The sequence below is a fragment of the Penicillium manginii genome, assembly GCF_028828005.1.
Source record: "Penicillium manginii strain IBT 31320 chromosome Unknown utg000004l:1.0-7231830.0:1.0-7236170.0, whole genome shotgun sequence".
NCBI lineage: Eukaryota > Fungi > Ascomycota > Eurotiomycetes > Eurotiales > Aspergillaceae > Penicillium > Penicillium manginii.
In genome coordinates this window covers 1,785,157-1,804,288 of record NW_026643105.1, presented here as the reverse complement: position 1 = coordinate 1,804,288, position 19,132 = coordinate 1,785,157, and the positions used below count along the sequence as shown (strand labels likewise).

The following is a 19,132-nucleotide window of genomic DNA, read 5'->3' as shown; positions in this document are numbered from 1 at the left end:
TCTCTATTACCACCAGGGCTCGTTATAAAAATGAACTTGTATCGCCTAAAGCCCTGTATTACCCACATCATCATTCCCTAAACTACCTAGGTACATTGCATTCATGTGTCAGTCAGTCTCCGATTGCGACCCGAAACTTTAATGTCTGATTCAAGTTCATGGAGAGAAATGCAGCATTCAAAAATGGTTGAAATGCGTATTTGGCTACGAGGATAGCATGAGCGATAATTGGCTCAGAATCAGTCGCGCAGGAAGCTCGCTTCGAATGGATAGTGAGTTAACAGTTCATAGCCGGTCCCTGTCACGAGGAGTTGGTTCTCCAGCTTGATACCACACTTGCCGCCGACTTCTCCGACATAGGCCTCGACGGATAAAACCATGCCCGGTTGCAGCTCTCCTTCGTAGCCAAAAGATTCCAAGTCTTCCGGGTAGCGAATGCTCGGGTACTCGTCGCACAAGCCTACACCATGGAACATCACAGCATAGCGCTGAGGACGACAGCTTTCAGGCAGGCGGTGACCGTTGCGTGTCAGCTCCGTAAAGCGTACCCCGGGCTTGACCATCTCGATGTTGGTGGTTATATGTTCATGGGCTATGCGATACAGACGTTTCTGTTCTGCCGTAGGTTCGAGGTCGCCGCAGATCCAGCTGCGCGACATGTCCACGCACATCCCGTATACACCGATGAGGTCGGTATCGAATGATACCAGGTCTCCGTCGTGAATTACTCGCGGCCCGCACTCCTGATACCAAGGGTTGGTGCGCGGTCCGGAGCTAAGTATGCGTGTTTCAATCCATTCGCCACCACGGCGGATGTTGCCAGCGTGTAGAGCAGCCCAGACATCGTTTTCTGTGGCGCCGGCGCGCATAGCCTGGCGCATCTCGCCAATCGCGGCTTCACAAGATGCGACTGCGCAACGTATAGCCCTGATCTCATCTGGACCCTTAATCTTCCGAGCATGCTCAGTGACAGTCTGCCCGTCACAAACTTCCACTCCCAGCGCTTCCAAGGCACGTAGGCCTGCGACTTCAATACGGTCCACAGCTAGCCGACGGTTATTACCGGCATGCTTTTGAAGTAATTTGTCAACTTGCAAGCAGAAGCGCGTGGCATGTTCACTGGTACGGTCGGCTGTTTCAAAGTAGAAGAACGATGCGCCACTTCGCAGTTCTTTGATTAGTGGTAGATGTGCAGTAAGATGCTCACAGCCATGGAAATCCCAGAGGACCATATAACCGCTAGCTGCAACAAAGCAGGCGCGGGCAGGATTGTGTGTGGTCCACACTTGCATATTGGTGGAGTCGGTGGCGTAACGAATGTTGAGGGGATCAAATAGTAGGATACCACCTAGGCCGCGGTCGTTCAACTGATCACATATGCGCTTCAGACGAAACGCGCGCATAGTAGGTAGGTGGGGCGGCTGCAAGCCAAGATGCTGCCACTCTGCGAACGCCAACGGAGTAGGTCCGATTTCTACGCGGTCGTTGTCGTTGGCAGAGCCATCTGGTTTGAAAATAATTGTGGGCGCCCGGGTCGGGTCGATACGGCGAGAGTGAGGAGGAATGGAGCACGGTGAGTTCAATTTTTCGATCATCGTGGATGGAACTTGCTCTTACAACAATCGAGAAAGCTGTGCACAAGATGACCGAGCATACCTTTCCTCTCTGCCAGCCAGATAATAGTGTGAATTGACAAAGACGCAGAAGATTTGAATTTGGAAATAAAGGCTCCTCTTATAAGTAACAGCTGGGTTCTGAGGCATGGTTTTTTGGAGGCAATCCGCATCCGGTAATGTAGTGTAGTAGCCGGGTGGTCGAACCAGATAGACTGAGTAGTCGGGTTCCATTCCCAAATTCGAATGCAGCAAGATCATCGTGTGATTGGCAGTTTTCAAGTGGAGCAGTTCGCTGCACTATAAATAATTTACCTTGACAATAAATAGGCAGTTGCTTCAGACAACGTCCACAGGTCACGCGGATGGAAGCATCAAAGCTTTTATCTAGTCTAGTCGACTCAGTAGCAGTACAACAACTATTGGAGGTCCATGTATCACGCATGATTCAGCTCAGCCTAATGAGGCTACCTGGGTAAATGAAAGCAAGTCCGAAAAACGAGACGACTCCAAGGCTAAATTGAGATCACAATAAGTGCATGCCAGACAGCAGAATAGGTTGGTTTCTGATACTTTAAAGTAGGCTTGCGCCACAGAAAAAGGTTCAATTTTTTACAGATAAGCAACGGTGCTTTGAGCTATGTGAGAGTATTGTCAAAGTTTGAAAACATACACAGAGCCAATAGATCGAAATTCAGAAAGCTGTTACCAAAATATCCATGGATCGAATAACATATCGTCTGAGACTTTGCGGCAGCCATGCTCTACAGCCATCATATGTGATACAGTTACGGCAGGAAACTTCAAGTTTCAAGAAATGAGAGTCACTTACACGTGTTGAATATACCTAGGTGTACACTATCTGGCCAGTGTGGATGCAATGCATTAGCGTGCATGGTGACAGTGCTAGAAATAGTACAATCTGAAGACAGCAAAATTGACATGTAAATCCTCTTTAATTTAAATAATGATCTAACGCAATGTCCATGCATGATTATGATCTGGATTGTAGAGTTGGCATCATGATATTTTGGGCCAGAAATTGTATATCAAGCCCGGGAAAGGAAGCCGGCAGAAGTTGGAGATACCGATATCCTGTGATCCAAATCAAGAATGATAAAGTAGCACTTGGGCATTTCCCCACCTGGGCTGGGCACATAACAGAGGTCTCGAACATGAAGCGCAACCGACCTCGGGAGAGAGACCCGTCGGAGTCGTCGGATCGGTTGATCGCCGAATAGGTAGTACAAGTACAGACCTACTAGTATACCACGAATCTCGCAAAACCGCACAACCGCCCGGGCGCCCGGGCGGGTCATACATTCCGAGTCCTGATGCTATACTCCAATGTCATATCCAAGTATATATGGGACCCAATGGCTTGGTACTAGTAGTATTACTGACCGTAGATCTAACTGATACACTACATATATTGTACTAGTAAAGGCAAATGGATATCAAGTTTTAAACTTGAAGAATTGGGAGAATTCGTGTCAACCAGCTGATTTCACAAAACCCCAATCATCAGTTTTTAATGAGCGGATATTCAACACAGGGTCGAGTCTGAACTGATAAGACTTGAATTGAAATACCCACTAGGTATTTGAAAGCTGGCATTGCTGTGAATGTCGCGGTAGTACTATTTATGCCAGTTAACAGATAACCCACCTCCACCGACACCAACCCGCCCCCGAACTACATCGTCAGATTATATTATTGAAGAATACTACTAGTAGTAAGACAACTGGGCAAGCCTGGTGAAACTATGTTCAATTTATACTGAGAATTCTGTTTGTGAACAAGCAGCAAACCAGGAAGAAAATAGCATGCGCGTCTTGAGACTTCAATCAGCAATTGGGGTTCAAGCTCCATATGCCCACCATGGAGACGACGATTGAGTTTCTCCATATATTTGCCCCGAGACGTGCTATATATGTTATTATCGGTGAACACAAGTCATATTAGTAAGAAAGATGATAAATGAAGTTGGTTTCACCCGCTTTTGGCCTTAAGGAAAATTAGTCTTTCCCAACCTTTTACCTTATGTGAAGCAACGCCAAGCAAAAATATCGAGCCACCTTCTTGGTGACTCAAAAGAGTTCTCGATAGCCGTTGCCTGTTGTCTATTTTCTCACAGACAGTCCAGGAGGTTATACTCGGCCAATGACCGTTCACTCATCCGAGCCCTCGGGTTCTCCTTCCGAGCACCTCCACAATGAGTAGTTATTAGGCTACTCCCGGATTCTCCGCGTTATGAAGGGTGGCCCGCATTGCTTCTACAGAAGTAATTTAGGTAAGACAGGTGACAAAATATAGTGTTGCAGCAATTCCGCAAATTGGAAGACAGAAGGTCTGCGAGAAGAACTCTTGAGCTGCGGACACCTCGTTGGCGGCCAAAGGGTACGCGTCGCCTAGTATGTTACGCCATCGGAGCGTCGCCACATCAATGCCAAAATGGACCCTCATTTTTCTACTAGCCCCAGAGAGGTTGCCGGTTATTGAGCGGGGTAATCTGACATGATAAATAACGAAAACCCACAGGCATTGCAAACTGGACGACGAATACGCGCGAAAATTAACACCCATCCCCAGAAAAACAGGAGAACTGCAAATGCATGCGATGATCAAACCCTGATCTTGTTTGCGAGCGAAAACTAACATAACGTAGGTGTACTGCCTGCAGTTAAAGCATCATAAAACGCTCTGGAAAAGAACCTTGCATCAATTGCATCCGCCGATCAATTGAATGTGAGTATCTTTCGGGTACCAACAAAATCGTGGTATCAAAAATGTAAGTGCCCCTTGAATTCGTTTGTTTGGTTAGAGGTCGCTAAGATAGGACGCCAAAAAATAGATACATTCGACATTTAGAAGCTCAAGTTCAGAAATAGCAGAATAGCTCAGCAACTGAATATTCGACATCTCCATCCCAGCAAGATTCCGTTGCTGCGACTGTTTTTTCAACTGATGATAGTGATGTAATCTCAGACATGAGACACTCGTCGCAAGTACCTAAATTCGGCCAGTCACAAGATATCTCGACAAGGCCTTTCAATCTCCCATCAACGACTATCAAGAGCACACATAAAAACAAGCGCAGCTGGAGTAAGTCACAAATGGGATAGGCTAAGTATCCACTGGGAACTAACAGTTGGAATAGTATGGCTCTCTCCATCCTCTATGTGGTCTTTCACAACGCGATTGACTATTCTCATGACGGAGAAGCTTTGCGACCACTACCCTCACAACGCGACAACCTTAGTTCAGAAAGAGATTTACCCTCTCAAGTGGGATTCTTGCGCAATGAAGGAGGTCCCAGGCATCAGTAATCTGCCGTAATTGGACTATGCCATATATCTTTTCAATACGGTTAAATTCCACCGTACTGGTATTATTTTGGATAACGGGAGCGATAGTTTACATATGAATCATATGTAAGAAAACGTTAGTTGGGACAACAATATGCATTTTCAAATAGCGAGGGGTTTTGCATTTGTGGTTCGAAAAGCAATGGAATTTGATTGAACAGACAACCGACTTGCCTAACAGCAATTTAGAGACGGAATATCTAATAGTACGATTTCAGTGTGGATCCATCACATACGAGGAGAATTATATGCTTCTTAGGATAATTTAGAGGCGAGGAAAACTTAGTCGCAGATCAGGAGCGCAAAACATGAGGGAGAAAGAGAAGTTAGTAGATGGGGAATTTCTTCACATTCGGGGTATATTGTCCTAGGTTGGCTTCTGAGTTTCCCAAAATATCCCCCAGGCCTTTTGGTATCAAAAACACAAGTTTTTGATGAATGACTGTATAGTGGTCAGCTATTGCCTACCGTTGGGGCTCTTGATGTGCTGTTTGGCTTGGGTGCCTCAGGCACCAGGCATTCTTTCACCTTCTGTTTGTAGTTCCTGTACTTTCCTCTCCCCTCTTCCCTCTCCCCTCTCCTATCTCTCATAGCCATCTTTTTGACCACCTGGAATTCAATTGAAATTTGCAGCAAACTCTCAATGGGAACTCGAGGCCTTGAGATCGTGCGCTTCCGCGGGCGTTACTACATCCGCTGGCACCAGTTCGACAGCTACCTAGAGGGTCTCGGCGCCAAAATTGTCGCTAGCATCCCCAGCGACCCTGTGAAATACCAAAGTAAGTCGAGAGAGATGCTTTGAATTATACTGACAGTTTGCAGAGTGGCTTGAGTCGATGCGGTCCATGTATGCGGACAGGGAAAGTGCCCTTGAAAACAACGTCTACAAAATCCTTGAAAACGTTGAACCCGATGCCTCCTTGTTCCAAGAGTTCGAGGTGATTCCCTCTGGATTCCCGGTGATTCGGAGTGAGGATTGGGTTGAGTACATTTACATCATCAACCTCGACCAGGAGATCTTTACAATCAACAACACCATACACTGGAAGCTGGACAATATCCCGCGCCAGGGCGAACTGTGGCGTCACTCCATTGTTGAGAGCATTTATCAGAACGAGTTGACCATATCCCTCGATATGTGCCCAGAAGTCCATATGGCCTCGCCGGCTTTGACGATTCCTGAGCGGAACACAGAGACTCACTACGACTTTCACCTCGTAACCCCGAAGACAGCCCTCGCGGAACCGGGAAAGGCATTTCTGACACACATTGCGGCTTGCACGCTTGATCAATACAAGCGTATGATCCTCAGGTTTGGAATGGAGTGGAGCCCGGGCTCGTTTGTCTTTCGCGAGCTGGTTTTTGCTCTCATCTCGATGGCGTCTGGTCAGGTCAAATGCTACAGTTTCCCTCCTCAGCGGTGTAACCCTCAACATTGCCATAGCGGATCGTGGAACTGCACTTCGAAATTACACAAGTGGAATGGCTGGCTTGCTGAAGAGTTGGCTGGTGATAACGGTCCGTTGCTGGAATTTGGCTCCTCGTTCCATCGACCTGGCGAACCTCCGGGGGTGTCCCCTACAGAGACGACATACTGGTTTCAAGATGTGCTTGTCAGCCTTGCACTGGTGATTGATGATGAGTCGATCATGAGAGCCGTTACTTGGGGTATAGAGCAGAAACGCGCCAGGTTCCAGATTGTCGTTGTATCCCTCTTTCAAGTGGCTTTTGCGGAGGTCTCCTGCTCCGGTCATGAAGCAAAGCCTTTCGTAAAAGCCAGTCGTGCTATCAATTTCTCGCCTCTCCGTGCTGAATATGGCCTGAGTACACATCCACGCAATCGACCAGAGTTGAAGCCGGAAATGAAGAAATGGGAACGTCGCGGTAAGTTCACTTTGCGGTCAAACTGCACAGGGTCAAAGCAAAGACTTCAAGGCTACTTCCCCGGTCTCACAGCACTCGCCAACTTTTTTGACGCCGCCGCGAGCCGCCTCGTGGTATCCAAATCAGCAGGGATCTTCCCGACGGAACTCTATGAACGAATTCTGGATTTTGTTGACTATGATACATGGAGGAACTGCTTGCTAGTGTCGACAATAACCCGCGACTTATGCCTCCGTAAGTACAGGGTTGACGATCAACTGAGTGTTGTAGCTGGCCCTTTTGTGAGTCGGCGAGGGGAAGAGTCTCGCTATCAAGAGGAGTCGCTAGTGTCTTTCAATTTCGAAAACATGCAAACTGGCGAGGTCCTTCCGATGACGCTTGATCAGCAAAAAAGGGATCATAGGGACACGGAAGATACGAAAGAGTGTTGGTGTATGCCAATCATCGGCAGTGATAGAAAAGCACTCATGGTCGATGTATCTATACACTTTAAGCCAGCCACGGATGTGCCAGTGGAAGACGACAGTGACGTGGCATTGAATGTGCCAGATGAGGACAGCAACGATGAGCCAGTTGATGCCAACTCCGAAGTTGACGAGAATAACAGCGATGAAGAGGACGCATGATTTATTCTGATGTAGGGTGGAAGAAGCCCTAGTAACTAGGTCCGCCAGATTCCGAGTTATCCTCTTCAATCTGCCATAGACATAAAAAAAAATTGAATTCTATTATTACCCACCTACTCATATACGCCCTATAATTCCATTTTCTACTATTGTAATTACAAAGAGTGTATTCCGAAGATCACGATGTCATAGGAATACTCGTACTACATTTGGCATTTACTTCTAGGTCGTGACCAGAAAAGATATTTAGATCCCATCTTACTTTACACATTAAAAAGACAACCATACAACCGCCAACTGAAACATACAAAAGATAATACATTTTTCAACCGATATCCTGAACTTAGAGCTCATCCATCGATCCCATCCATCGACCCATCACTCCCACCTCCGCCACTCATCAACAGCCTTCTTCATCTCCATATCACAATCATACCCCCTCTTCTCAGCAACAAGCAACTCCTCCCTCCGATCCCTAAATCTCTGCTCAGCCTCAAATCTCCTCAAAGCAACACTCTTCAGCGCCGGAAAATCCCCCTTCAACACCGCATCCCGAAATCGAGCCCGCACCCGAGCCGAGTACAATTGACACGTCGCCTCACGACAACGACTCGGCCCGTCCCCCGGAAGTAATCGCATAGAGGTAGAAAACATGCGCGCAATGGAATGATTATTCTTCGCAAGAGGCCAGACGACTTCATCGTAGCAGTCTTCGCAGACACTCAGTTCCGGCAGAGCGGGGATATAATGCCACGTACTCATCGTGGGTCGATCGCGTCGACAATCACGCAGAACGACCTTGCGCCGGGCGTAAGAGAGGAATTCACGCAGGTCGGGGCGACGGGATGGGTCTAGTTCTGCGCGGGTGGCGGCGCTGTCGAGTAGGTCGATAAATTGGACGAAGCGCGGGCTGTTCGTGACGAAGTCGCAGACTCGCTCTGAGGGTTCGGGGCAGTGTTGGAAGGTGTCACGGTGGGGTGGCATTAGGATGCGGACTTTTCGGGCGCAGGTGCCGCAGACCTGGAAGCGTGGTAGGTAGAGGCCGGTGTCTGGGTCAACGACGCGGTGCCAGGTTTGGTCGGTGATGGTTCGGCCGGGGCATGGGCGGGTTCCTGGCGGCGGCCGGGTCATCTGGTACAGGGTTTCGAGACTGTCTTGTTGCTTTTTGATCATTTGTGTCCAGGCGAGGCGGACCCAGGCGTTGGAGAAGGCACAGCGGATTGCTTGATTCGGAGGCTTGGATTGGCTAGGAATGAAATAATCTCGATAACGAGAGTGGGCAATCTGGCTCATGCAGGTTGGACAGATATCTAGATGCGTCAGCCCTTTGAGGGTATACCAGTCCTGGTGACCTGCCACGGGGGTGGAGCGAGGGCATGGAGTGAGGCATAGTCCAACGGGAGCTGGGAGCTTCCGGGGCGGACTTGGTTGACGGGTGGTTACCAATTGAGACGAATTGTGCTGTTGAATCGGCTCGTCTTGGAACTTAACGGACGCTGGTGGCCGCGATGATTTTCTAGTACCTGGTGGAACATCATCGGATGAATCTGACTTCGAAGTCTTGCGCGTCATGGAGGCTGATCGAGAGAGCTGCGGTGCAAGCGCAGCCGATGAGGTAGCGCGTGGGCGCGTGGCTGATGGTCCATCGTCAATTAAAGCCGACCTCGATTCCCTGCGTACTGTTGAGGATGTTCGAGCGGGCGGCGGTGCAACTGAAGCTGATGAAGTTGCTCGTGGGCGTGTGACTGGTGGTCCATCGTCAATTAAAGTTGACCTCGATTCCCTGCGCACTGTTGAGGATGATCGAGCGGGCGGTGGTGCAACTGAAGCTGATGAAGTTGCTCGTGGGCGTGTGACTGGTGGTCCATCGTCAGTTGAGCCCGACCTCGATGCCTTATGTGCTGTGGAAGCTGATCGAGAAGGCGGCGGTCCAACTGCCGTCACCGAAGTCGTTCGTGAACGTGTCACTGGTGGTCGCTCATCTGTGCGGAAGTTTGGGGCACGATCAGGCTCAAGAGGAGGCGGATACCCTATTGGTCCCACAACTGAGGGAGGTCCAGCTGAAACAAGTGGCTTCACTCTGGAGATAGTTGGGCGTATTTCTGTATCCGAAAACGATGCTGCTTCGCCGTGCTCTTGCTGTCGCTCTCGCATTTCTCGCCGGAGCTGAAGTTTCTCCTCGAGTCTTTCTGCAACCGAAAGGCCGTTGAACTGACCAAAAGTCGATTTTGTTTGTGGAGTAGAGCCAGATGAAGAGGAGTTTCTACTGCGGATAGTGGCCGAGTCCGAGAGATATCCGGAATTTTCTCGTTGGCGTTGACTGGGCCCAAATCGTGGAGCTGAGCTTCTATATCGTGCACTGTTGGACCGGCCAATTGAGGACTTTGAGGGGCGCGACGAGGCCCTTTCGTAGACCGGACCTCGAGACGGAGATCGAGGTCGCTCAGGTCTGTCGCCTCGCGATTTGTGGGGAGCAATAAATACAGGTACATCCTCCTGGGTGGAGACTGTAGCTCGCGAGAGAGACCGGGAGCGAGATCGCCGGGGTGGATACATAGTTGCGTCGCGAGCAGGTTGCTGATGGATTTCCGCATGTGCTCGGCCTCGGGGATTATTGGATCCAGACGAAGCTGACGGTGGTGGTGGTCGCGAGGGGGCAGTGGTCTGAGAGCGAGGCACCGGGGCTGCGCGAGATGTAGGTCCTGGGGCCGGAGAAGGTCGAGGAACAGCAGGGGCTGCAGAGGCTGCAGGAGCCTGAGAAACTTGAGGAGCTCGAGGGGCCTGGGGTGGTCGAGGCGCTGCAGACGCATTACTAGGAGCTTGCGAAACCTGAGGGGCTCGAGGAGCTGGAGGCGATGGTGTCGTTGGCCCAGAGCTCTCATCTGAAGAAAAGTTGCCTAGTCCAGGCACATTGGGGATGCTGGGTAGGGGGACCGATGTCGATACGGGAGCGGTGTTCAATCCAACGATGATGGGGTACTGATCAACAGCACCCCTTTCGCGGATACCCTCAACGCCAGGCTTCTCGCTGAGTTTCGAAAGGCCATGGAGTTCTTTCGCGAGAGAAACGGGCTCTTCTTCAGCAAAAGGTCGCGGAGGCCATTGGCGAGGAAGGTGGCTTTGGAAAGTCGGTGCGCTCTTTCGAGCAGATGAAACACTGCTTCGAGAAGGGCGCATTGTGTGAGAATAAAATTATATCATATACCAATTAGTCGGTATTTGGCGAAGTAAATATGCTAGCCGGGTACGATGAGGTTTGATGAGGACTGTCGAGAAGAATGGCTCATAGTACTTAAGTAGGAACGAGTTGGGCCGTGAAAGAGAAAAAAAGTCGTTGCACAATGAGGCTCGGGCGGGAGTGAAAATTTTTTTCGAGTAAACAAAGCTTTCAATGAATGTGTGTCGTGGGTTGGCCGGGGTATATAAATTGGCGGCCAAATAGGATCGGGCAGCATACTGGGCCGGAGATCGCTGATAGGGCCGCATTTTCGATTGGGCGAAAGTGGACGAATCACCCCCGAAATAGCATCAGGCTGAAGCAAAACAACCATGCGGAGTGATGCAGAGCGATCATTGTCAACAAGGGGCATCACAAGGACGACTGGTCCAAGCAAAAGTCGAATGTGCAGGCCTTGCCAACTATTGGGCACAAAGAGCCTGCGGGGGACGCCTCGTCGATGTCTCAATGGCTTTCGTTTCGGGTTATCGCCCAAGTCTAACCGTCCAGCGACCGAAGGGATTTTCAAAATGCCCTCTCCGTGTCGAGCCGGAACTTTCAATGTTTGAAAGCATCCAAGTGAGGGTTCAATGAAAGGGTGGGTGTGTCTCTCATTCTGTGTCAACTGCCGCTTAACATCAAGACGGGGTACAGGTCTTGGTGCCATTCAGAGCGTCAGCATAGATTGAAGAGCCGGCACCAATTTTTTTCATGACCAGCCTTTGGCTGCACCCAGTCTGACGGAGGTGGCTCAGCTTCATCTGGCAGGGAGGAGGCTTGCATCGCCTCCAGATGGGCTGTCGAAGCGCCCAAAAGGCGAATACTAGCGTGAGGTTGGTCTCTGCAGGGGACCACGAAGATGGTCATGCCACCATCACATTGCACATGATCGATTCATAGCTGCAGAGTTTGAGATCATCATCAGCGGCTATGATGGTTGGCCGTTGCTCATCATTCAGCCACGACAATTCATGATGTAGTATAGCACGCGACAGGCATTGCCCATCAATTCAATCCAGTCGAAGTGATACTCCAACAAGTGCCGGCACTAGGGGAACGCTTGTCATTGGATCCGATCACTTTCCCCGACGGAAGTGCGTCAAGTCCCCACATTCGGATGCTCCGAGAATTCGGCACGGCATCCGTGAGGGTCAATTGCACGAAGTGGATGAGAAGCAGCTCAAGTCGGGAGTACCATTGACGATAGAATTCGTGTGCGGGAGGTATCTTTCTGGTTTGGATTTTCGCACCTGGGCAATCATGGTGGATTAGTCGTGAAAATGGAGAGGTGTAAGAGGACAATCCGGGAATTCGTCATCGGAATTCCGCCGTGGGGGCTTGAATGCGGGGAGGTCGATGACAAATTGAAGCTCTGAGTAAAGTGACAATATACTTATTCAACCTGCCTTCGTTTTCCTCCCCTGGCATGGCTTTCTCTCTTCCTCGAAGCACTCTTCGTCTCGCTGCTCTCAAAAGTCATTTCCCACCAGTTTCCGCCCGGCCATTCGTCTCCTTCCGCAACATGTCTATTCCCACCACCATGAAGGCCATTGTGGTCGAGAAGACCGGCGGCCCTGAGGTCCTAGAGCTGAAGACCGCTCACCCAGTGCCCACCCCGCAGGAGGGCCAGCTTCTAGTGAAGAACAGCATCTCCGGTGTCAACTTTATCGACACATATTTCCGGACTGGTCTGTACGCTTCTCCCAAGCCGGAGATTCTCGGTCGTGAGGGTGCGGGTACTGTCCAAGCTATCGGTCCCAATACATCTGGCTTCAAGGTCGGCGATCGTGTTGCTTGGTTGGCTACCCAGGGCTATGCCGAGTATACCGCTGCGCCAGCGAATAAGGCAGTGAAAATCCCTGATGGGCTGAGCGATGAGGATGTCATGGCTTCGTTCTTGAGTGGTTTGACCGTTCTCTCATTTATCAAGGAGACTTACCCGGTGCAGAAGGGCGAATGGGTCCTTGTGCACGCTGCAGCTGGTGGGGCTGGTTTCCTCATGACACAGATCTTGAAGACTATCGGGGCCAAGGTCATTGGTACAGCAGGTGGTCCTGAGAAGTGCGCACTGGTCAAGTCGCTTGGTGCAGATGTGGTGATTGACTACCGTAGTGAAGAGGGTAAGGACTGGGTGAAGTTGGTCAAGGAGGCTACGGGTGGTAAGGGAGTTGACGTCGTGTACGACTCTGTCGGCAAGGATACTTGGGAAGGCAGCTTGGAAGCTGTCAAGCGCAAAGGCACGATTGTCTGGTTTGGCAATGCAAGCGGTCCTGTTCCTCCTATTCCTCTACCGTGAGTATCTTCCATTGCCTAAAATTACTTGCCACGGCGATACTAACGGTATATCCAGCAAACTTTCTCCCAAGTGTGTGAAGATTGCGCGTCCCGTTCTCTTCGGCTATATCGAGACCCGTGAGGAGTTTGAATTCTACACCAACGAGCTATTCAGCCTGCTCAGCTCCGGTCAGCTCAAGACCAAGATTCATAAGATCTACCCCTTGGAGGATATTGCTCAGGTACACACTGTAAGTAATTCAATTGCCCTTGTTTCGTGGATAACTTTATTGACGGTGTTTCAAATAGGATCTGGAGGGGAGAAAGACTACAGGCAAGTCCCTTGTCAAGCCTTAATATGTAGAAATCAGCTATATATGAGCCAAGAATTCCATTTAACAGCAATGGACATTTTACTGGGAGATGATTGTGTTTTTAGCCGAGAATATCTCCATGAATATCAAATCTTGGAATCAAGATTCATAACGTCATAACTGTTTGAGACTCCTTTCAACCCCCCTTCTCTATCACCGTCACCAGATAACTCCAGGAAAAAAAGGGAAGAATAGTAATCACCGGGCTAAAGAAGACATTCCAGGCCACTAGAGCTCATCATCGTCCGAGTCGGATTCCTCCATCCCAGTCTTTTCCTTTGGTGGACCTGCTAGTTTCAGATTCTTTATGTCAGTCATTTCCTTGCATTTCTCCAGGACCTTTTCAGAGACGCCCGCCACGACGGTACTGTCACTAGGGTTTTTCGGATCATTGGCCTTCAGATACTGGTCCACTGCCTCCCTGGCAGATTGTTCTATGGCATCATCCTGTTTCTTATCCTCCTTTGACAACTCCTGTGGCCATCTCCAGTGCATCATGAGATCATTTGCGATCAGGGTGTAGAACGAGGGCAATGTCGACATGATCTCGTCGAAGTAGTAGACACCACAGTTGATTTCCCAGATACCTGTGATGATCTTCAGCCCAGGGTAGCAGAGCTCAAGAAGTTCAGGTTCAAGGAAGAATTCCAAGTCATAAGCCGGTCCATTGCCTTTGTCCCACTCCGCACGTTCATCCGGGGACATGTCGATGTCTGGATTTGCAGGGTCACGGTAAGACTTGGCACGAATCTTACCCACGGGAACCAGATCCGGTGCGCTTTGCTGATAAAATTCGCAGGTGGCATCGTCGGGCTGGATCACTTCAAGGATCTCAAAGCCGTCAATGTCCTCGAGCTTCATAGTAGAAATGGAGTTCTGGTGGACCAACTCCTGGAATCGGGAAGCTTGCTCGTTGGAACCGGCTCCTGCAATCGCATACTTGACCACTTTACGAGCAATCTGGTCAGATTTCTCGATTCCACTCTTTAGGCCATCAACTGGGGTGCTTTCCCACTCGGAAGCAAAATGGTATCCCCCGAACAGCATTGAGCAGCATCGATTGAAGGCCCCTGGGGCCTTGTGAACGAGCTGCATGGTCTTCAAAAGTTCAATGGCAGCGAGGTCGCAGGTCTTTCGCGCCTGTTCGAGGTCATCCTTATATTCGGGACAAACGTCATGGTAGAGAAGATATGTGTAAAAGTTTCTCAACGTAACCGTCGCAAGGTCAATGTCCTCTCGACGCTCGGGATTGAAGTGACTGACAAAGAACGAGCCACTGGGCCGTATTAGAAGGCGGTACAAGTCTGACAGGGAAATATTGATCTATATCAATCACTCACAGGAAACCCTTGGCAACTTCGTTGAAGCTGATATCCAGCTTCAGGCCCTCTCGGGACTTTTCAACAGCAGTCTGAGTTCGAGCTTGCATGGCTTCCTCATCGGTCATTCCCTTTACCTCTTTGGCGCTCACACCGGTGCCATAATTGGGACCAGCACTGACACCGCCGTACTCCAAATACTTGTGAAAAACGTTCAATCTGTCAGGAAGAATCCGGCGCTTGTGTTGGAAACGCATAAGGGCATCTTCGAATCGACTGTGTTGAAAATTAGAGGTTGTAGGTATCAGATATAAGTGAAAGCACAAACTCAATGAATGAACGGCTTCTGAATTGAACTGTCAGTCTTGCTCTTGTTAGGGAAATGAGTGGGCTGGCTTACGGATTGTAAAGCAGGGACAGCTCGTCGTGCTCAGCTGGGGTGAGTGGACCATCGGCATTGTATTCTTCAAAGCCAGTAGACTTGTTCTATTCGAATATATCAGAGATATCCTCTTGCCGATCTTCTGTAGCTTCTGTGTACTAACTAGTCCTCGCTGGGTCTTGGGCCGCTTGCTGCCTTTTGCCATCTTGAGTTAGAAATGAAAGCTGCGGTTGGTGCGAGATGGTTCAAGTGACGATGTAGATGTCTGGGAGAGAAGGAGAAGGAGAGATGGGGAGATTTGAGATCAAAGAGAGTATATCCTAATAAAAGGAGGAGAAGAAAGAGCGAAGGAAAGAGTTTGATGTGAATCTGCAGGAGCAAACTGCCCAGTGCCCAGGTGGTGCCTTCCAAGTTGCTGCTTGAATGGTTCCTTCCCGTTTAGTTTGTTTACTGATTTAATGGATACCTGGGTACCTACCTACCTAGGTACCTAGTAGTAGAGTACTAGTACTTCTACACTTCTATTACTAGCGCCCTTAGTATATCATGCCAGCCCTGGAGTGCTCAACTATTATATTTTTACATCTTCCAGTTGAGGTATATCAGAGACAATATATTTACCTGCCCATCATGTATTTCAACATACCTAGTTACTTTCCGTTCAAGCAAGTTCAAATTGAATATTGCCATTGTGCTCAGTCACTATAGTAGTAGCTTGCACTAACTACCTAGTAACTAGTTACTAGTTAGTAGTATCTACGAGTAGTACTAGTAATGTCAACACCCCGGTCTGAGTCGCACGGTCAGTGGCACGGTCGAAACTTGAATTCTAAGGTTAATATCTGGGTACTCAAAACCGGCTTAATGGAAGCGCTGACATCTGATCGGCCATTTATTTCCCAGATCTATCTGCTACTAGTAGATGCAAATACTACCAGTGGTACTTATACCCCGGATTTCCTGTCCCTGACCCCTTGCCCTGTCAAACTTTTTCTACATCTCAATTTCAACTCAACCTTGGTACCGTTTGCTTTGTTGAGTCATCCACCGTATTGAACCAGCCGATCGCTTACTTTCCATTCACCTCTCCATCACAATGCCCGCCTCAAGAATCGACAGTCGCAAGACGCCGCAGCTAGGTAGCGATGATTTGGTCCCATTCGACCATGTTGCCGCGGGCCAGTAAGTTTCGCCTTTCCCCGACTCGTCCGGTGTCCACGCGACCGCCCGAAAGCTTGCCGCCAACGGGTCAACGGTCAACGGTCAACGGTCGTACATGGCCGATCAGGGCCAGCGACAAGTTAAGCTATATGGCCAGGAGCTTGGAAGCTTCTGATCTGATCTGAATCCTGCTAACATGAACCCCCTCTTTTTCTAGTGAGGGCGTCCGCTGCACTCATTCCGGCTACATGATCGCGAAACCGTGCACGAAACAGGAGATCGAGTTCTACGAATCGAGCAACTTCCACAACGCCTTCCAAGAGTTCATGCCCCTCTTCCTGGGCACTCTCTCGGCCTCCGATCAGCAGGAACCGCTGGCGATCGCGGCCGCCCAGGAAGACGGCGCTCTTTTTCTTCCTGGCCCTCTTGAGGCCCCAGCTGCTCCCCCCACTCCAGCGGAGGGGGAGTCCGCCGCGCCAAGCGCCGCCAAATCCAACCATGTGCTAGAACAGCACTGGGTGCCGTCTGGGGGCAAGAAGCTGGATACGGGCTTGTCCATTGTACTGGAAAATGTCGCTTGTGGGTTTCGCCGACCAAACGTGTTGGATGTTAAGCTCGGAGCTAGACTCTGGGCGGACGATGCTCCGCCAGCGAAACGCACCAAGTTAGATGCTGTCTCCAAGGAGACAACGAGCTCTACATTGGGATATCGGATTGCCGGGATGAAAGTATGGACGGGTGAGAATGGTGGGACGAACGAGGGCGCCCATACCGACCCGTATGCCACAAAATACGAGGGCTCGGAAGGCGCAAGGGGAGAAGTCATTGAGAAGGACGGGTTCCGACGATATGACAAGTGGTATGGGCGCTCATTTCACGAAGGAAATGTGAAGCAAGGGTTTGAGACCTTCCTCGCCGGAGCCAAAGCTGGCAAGGTGGACCGCTCTAAGTTGATTGCTGAGCGATTGGCCAAGGAGTTGAAAAATATCCAGGAAGTTCTTGAAGCTGAAGAGAGTCGCATGTACTCTGCCAGCGTATTGATTGTCTACGAGGGTGATCCAGAGGCGATGGAAGATGCATTAGAAGAGGAAAAGAAGATACCGGATCCAAGGGATCAGAAAGAAGAAGACGACGACGACGAAGACGATGAAGAAAATGGCTTCGAAATATCAGAACAGGCTTTGGAGCTTGTTGATGTCAACGGCATGGCCCAAACAGCCATCAACATCAGCATTGATCCCCAAACAATGGAGATGCCCACGTTAGTTGACGAGGATGACGAAGAAGACCCACCAAAAGTCCACGACCTCCGCGTGATTGATTTTGCCCATGCCAGATGGGCCCCTGGAGAAGGGCCGGATGAGAACATGTTGATGGGCATCCGAAGCCTAGTCAAGGTTTTTGAGGAGCTTGCTCTGTGAACGTAGGCTCCGAGAGTACACCAACCCAGTTGATTGCTGGCAACAGCTGGCGCTTGTGTGGAATTTTTTTGCCAAGCCGACCGTTCCTTATATATAGACCTTCAGTCATTTAGCACAGTTAATGCATTTTCAAGCGGCTTTTCTACATTTAATTCCAAGCGAAAATCTATTCCTGGGCTTGAGTTCTGGAGTCAACAGTAGTAAATATGGGGTATACTTCGGACCAATCGCCGCGGGATATTCACGCTGACGTAATCTCGAAATCTCCAAAAAGGTTTCGACCTCAGCGGATCACGACCACGGACAATCGCACGTCAAAATGTTTGCCACGCGTGCTCTGCTGGGCCGCTCGGTCTGGAAAGGTATGTTCCGCTGATTCCATTGAAAATAGCTACCCCGATATCCTGCAGGAACCCCGTAACTGACACACTCAACAGGCCCGAATATTGTCCCGTACGTTCAGCCCGTCAATTCAACCGTATCCCCTCCGCCATTGCTCGATGAAATGCCCTGGGAGGATGAATTCGCTTGACATGGAATTGGAATACTAACCTCCACCAACACAGTCTACCTCTTCCGCGCACCCTCCCCCCTCCACCAAACACCCCCCCAATCCGCACCCAAAAGCGCGCCGCAACCATCCTCCCCAACTTCGTCGGCCTGCGCTTCGCTGTCCACAACGGAAAGACCTACCAAGAGATCCAGATCACGGAGGAGATGGTCGGCCGCAAGCTCGGAGAATATGTCGCGTATGTTTAGCCAATTCCGGCCAGCGATCTCCAGGCCGGGGTATCCGCAGACCGAACCTCTACTGACAGGAGATCAATCAATACAGGACCCGAAAGCGCTTCACCTACAAGCAGTCCAAGAACAAATAAGCGAATCGTCTGATTGCCGCATTGTCCCGGCTAGGAAGACTTCTTGGCTCTTGAAACCAACGCCAACGCCAACGCCCAGTACCGGCTTCGCTTCAATCTATTCTCCCAGCCAACAATCGCCCTTCTTCGCCCAACTGCTCGAGACTGGATTTCCGAGATTGCAGAGATCAGTCAAAATCAAATCCTTATACCCAGCGGAGGAAAGCGATTCAGGCCGGATATCGATGGGCATGCTTCGTTGAAAGCACCTTGTTTCTTTTATTTGGCCACAGTGCCGTGTACAGATAGTTTGATCAGCGGTATCCCTTGTGACATTACCTACTCGTGGGATGGAGTTTAGCCATGGAAAAATGCATTCACCATAATTTATATCTGATTCAAATGCTATACATCGATCATGTAGCACAAGAGGGCCAACAGATGCAGATGAATCGAAAGCCGCAAACAAAGCAACGAAGTAGAAAGTAGAAAAGAAAAAAAAAAGAGAACACCATTCCCAGAAGGAAAAACATCCCTCCCATCCAAAATATGCCCGGGCCGAATGTTAGCAGCCTGCTTGACCGATTTGTACGCCAGCGCCGAAACCCATCGTAGTTAGTAACATAAGAAAAGAAA

The 19,132-nt window shown here is 49.8% G+C and overlaps 7 protein-coding genes across 7 annotated transcripts; 4 read left to right on the top strand and 3 right to left on the bottom strand.

Moving 5' to 3' along the window:
* Nucleotides 1–239: 239 nt before the first annotated feature.
* N7533_004378 (M24 family metallopeptidase) lies at nucleotides 240–1,595 on the bottom strand (the record flags this gene model as incomplete). Its single annotated transcript, XM_057101028.1, has 1 exon — nucleotides 240–1,595. One exon carries the CDS (start codon nucleotides 1,593–1,595, stop codon nucleotides 240–242), a length of 1,356 nt encoding a protein of 451 aa, XP_056960658.1.
* A 4,029-nt stretch (nucleotides 1,596–5,624) lies between these two features.
* On the top strand, nucleotides 5,625–7,491 carry N7533_004377 (uncharacterized protein; the record flags this gene model as incomplete). Its single annotated transcript, XM_057101027.1, has 2 exons — nucleotides 5,625–5,760; nucleotides 5,804–7,491. The coding sequence occupies 2 exons, from the start codon at nucleotides 5,625–5,627 to the stop codon at nucleotides 7,489–7,491; spliced, it is 1,824 nt and encodes a 607-aa protein (XP_056960657.1).
* A 378-nt stretch (nucleotides 7,492–7,869) lies between these two features.
* On the bottom strand, nucleotides 7,870–10,668 carry N7533_004376 (uncharacterized protein; the record flags this gene model as incomplete). Its single annotated transcript, XM_057101026.1, has 1 exon — nucleotides 7,870–10,668. One exon carries the CDS (start codon nucleotides 10,666–10,668, stop codon nucleotides 7,870–7,872), a length of 2,799 nt encoding a protein of 932 aa, XP_056960656.1.
* Nucleotides 10,669–12,134: 1,466 nt separating this feature from the next.
* N7533_004375 (quinone oxidoreductase family protein) lies at nucleotides 12,135–13,339 on the top strand (the record flags this gene model as incomplete). The annotated part of the gene is made up of 3 exons (XM_057101025.1): nucleotides 12,135–13,000; nucleotides 13,059–13,233; nucleotides 13,292–13,339. 3 exons carry the CDS (start codon nucleotides 12,135–12,137, stop codon nucleotides 13,337–13,339), a joined length of 1,089 nt encoding a protein of 362 aa, XP_056960655.1.
* Nucleotides 13,340–13,584: 245 nt separating this feature from the next.
* Nucleotides 13,585–15,262, bottom strand: N7533_004374 (uncharacterized protein; the record flags this gene model as incomplete). The annotated part of the gene is made up of 4 exons (XM_057101024.1): nucleotides 13,585–14,632; nucleotides 14,697–14,951; nucleotides 15,076–15,161; nucleotides 15,221–15,262. The coding sequence occupies 4 exons, from the start codon at nucleotides 15,260–15,262 to the stop codon at nucleotides 13,585–13,587; spliced, it is 1,431 nt and encodes a 476-aa protein (XP_056960654.1).
* Nucleotides 15,263–16,153: 891 nt separating this feature from the next.
* N7533_004373 (inositol polyphosphate multikinase) lies at nucleotides 16,154–17,639 on the top strand (the record flags this gene model as incomplete). Its single annotated transcript, XM_057101023.1, has 2 exons — nucleotides 16,154–16,239; nucleotides 16,436–17,639. The coding sequence occupies 2 exons, from the start codon at nucleotides 16,154–16,156 to the stop codon at nucleotides 17,637–17,639; spliced, it is 1,290 nt and encodes a 429-aa protein (XP_056960653.1).
* Nucleotides 17,640–17,958: 319 nt separating this feature from the next.
* N7533_004372 (mitochondrial 37S ribosomal protein uS19m) lies at nucleotides 17,959–18,517 on the top strand (the record flags this gene model as incomplete). The annotated part of the gene is made up of 4 exons (XM_057101022.1): nucleotides 17,959–18,001; nucleotides 18,077–18,092; nucleotides 18,206–18,388; nucleotides 18,475–18,517. The coding sequence occupies 4 exons, from the start codon at nucleotides 17,959–17,961 to the stop codon at nucleotides 18,515–18,517; spliced, it is 285 nt and encodes a 94-aa protein (XP_056960652.1).
* Between the last annotated feature and the right edge of the window lie 615 nt (nucleotides 18,518–19,132).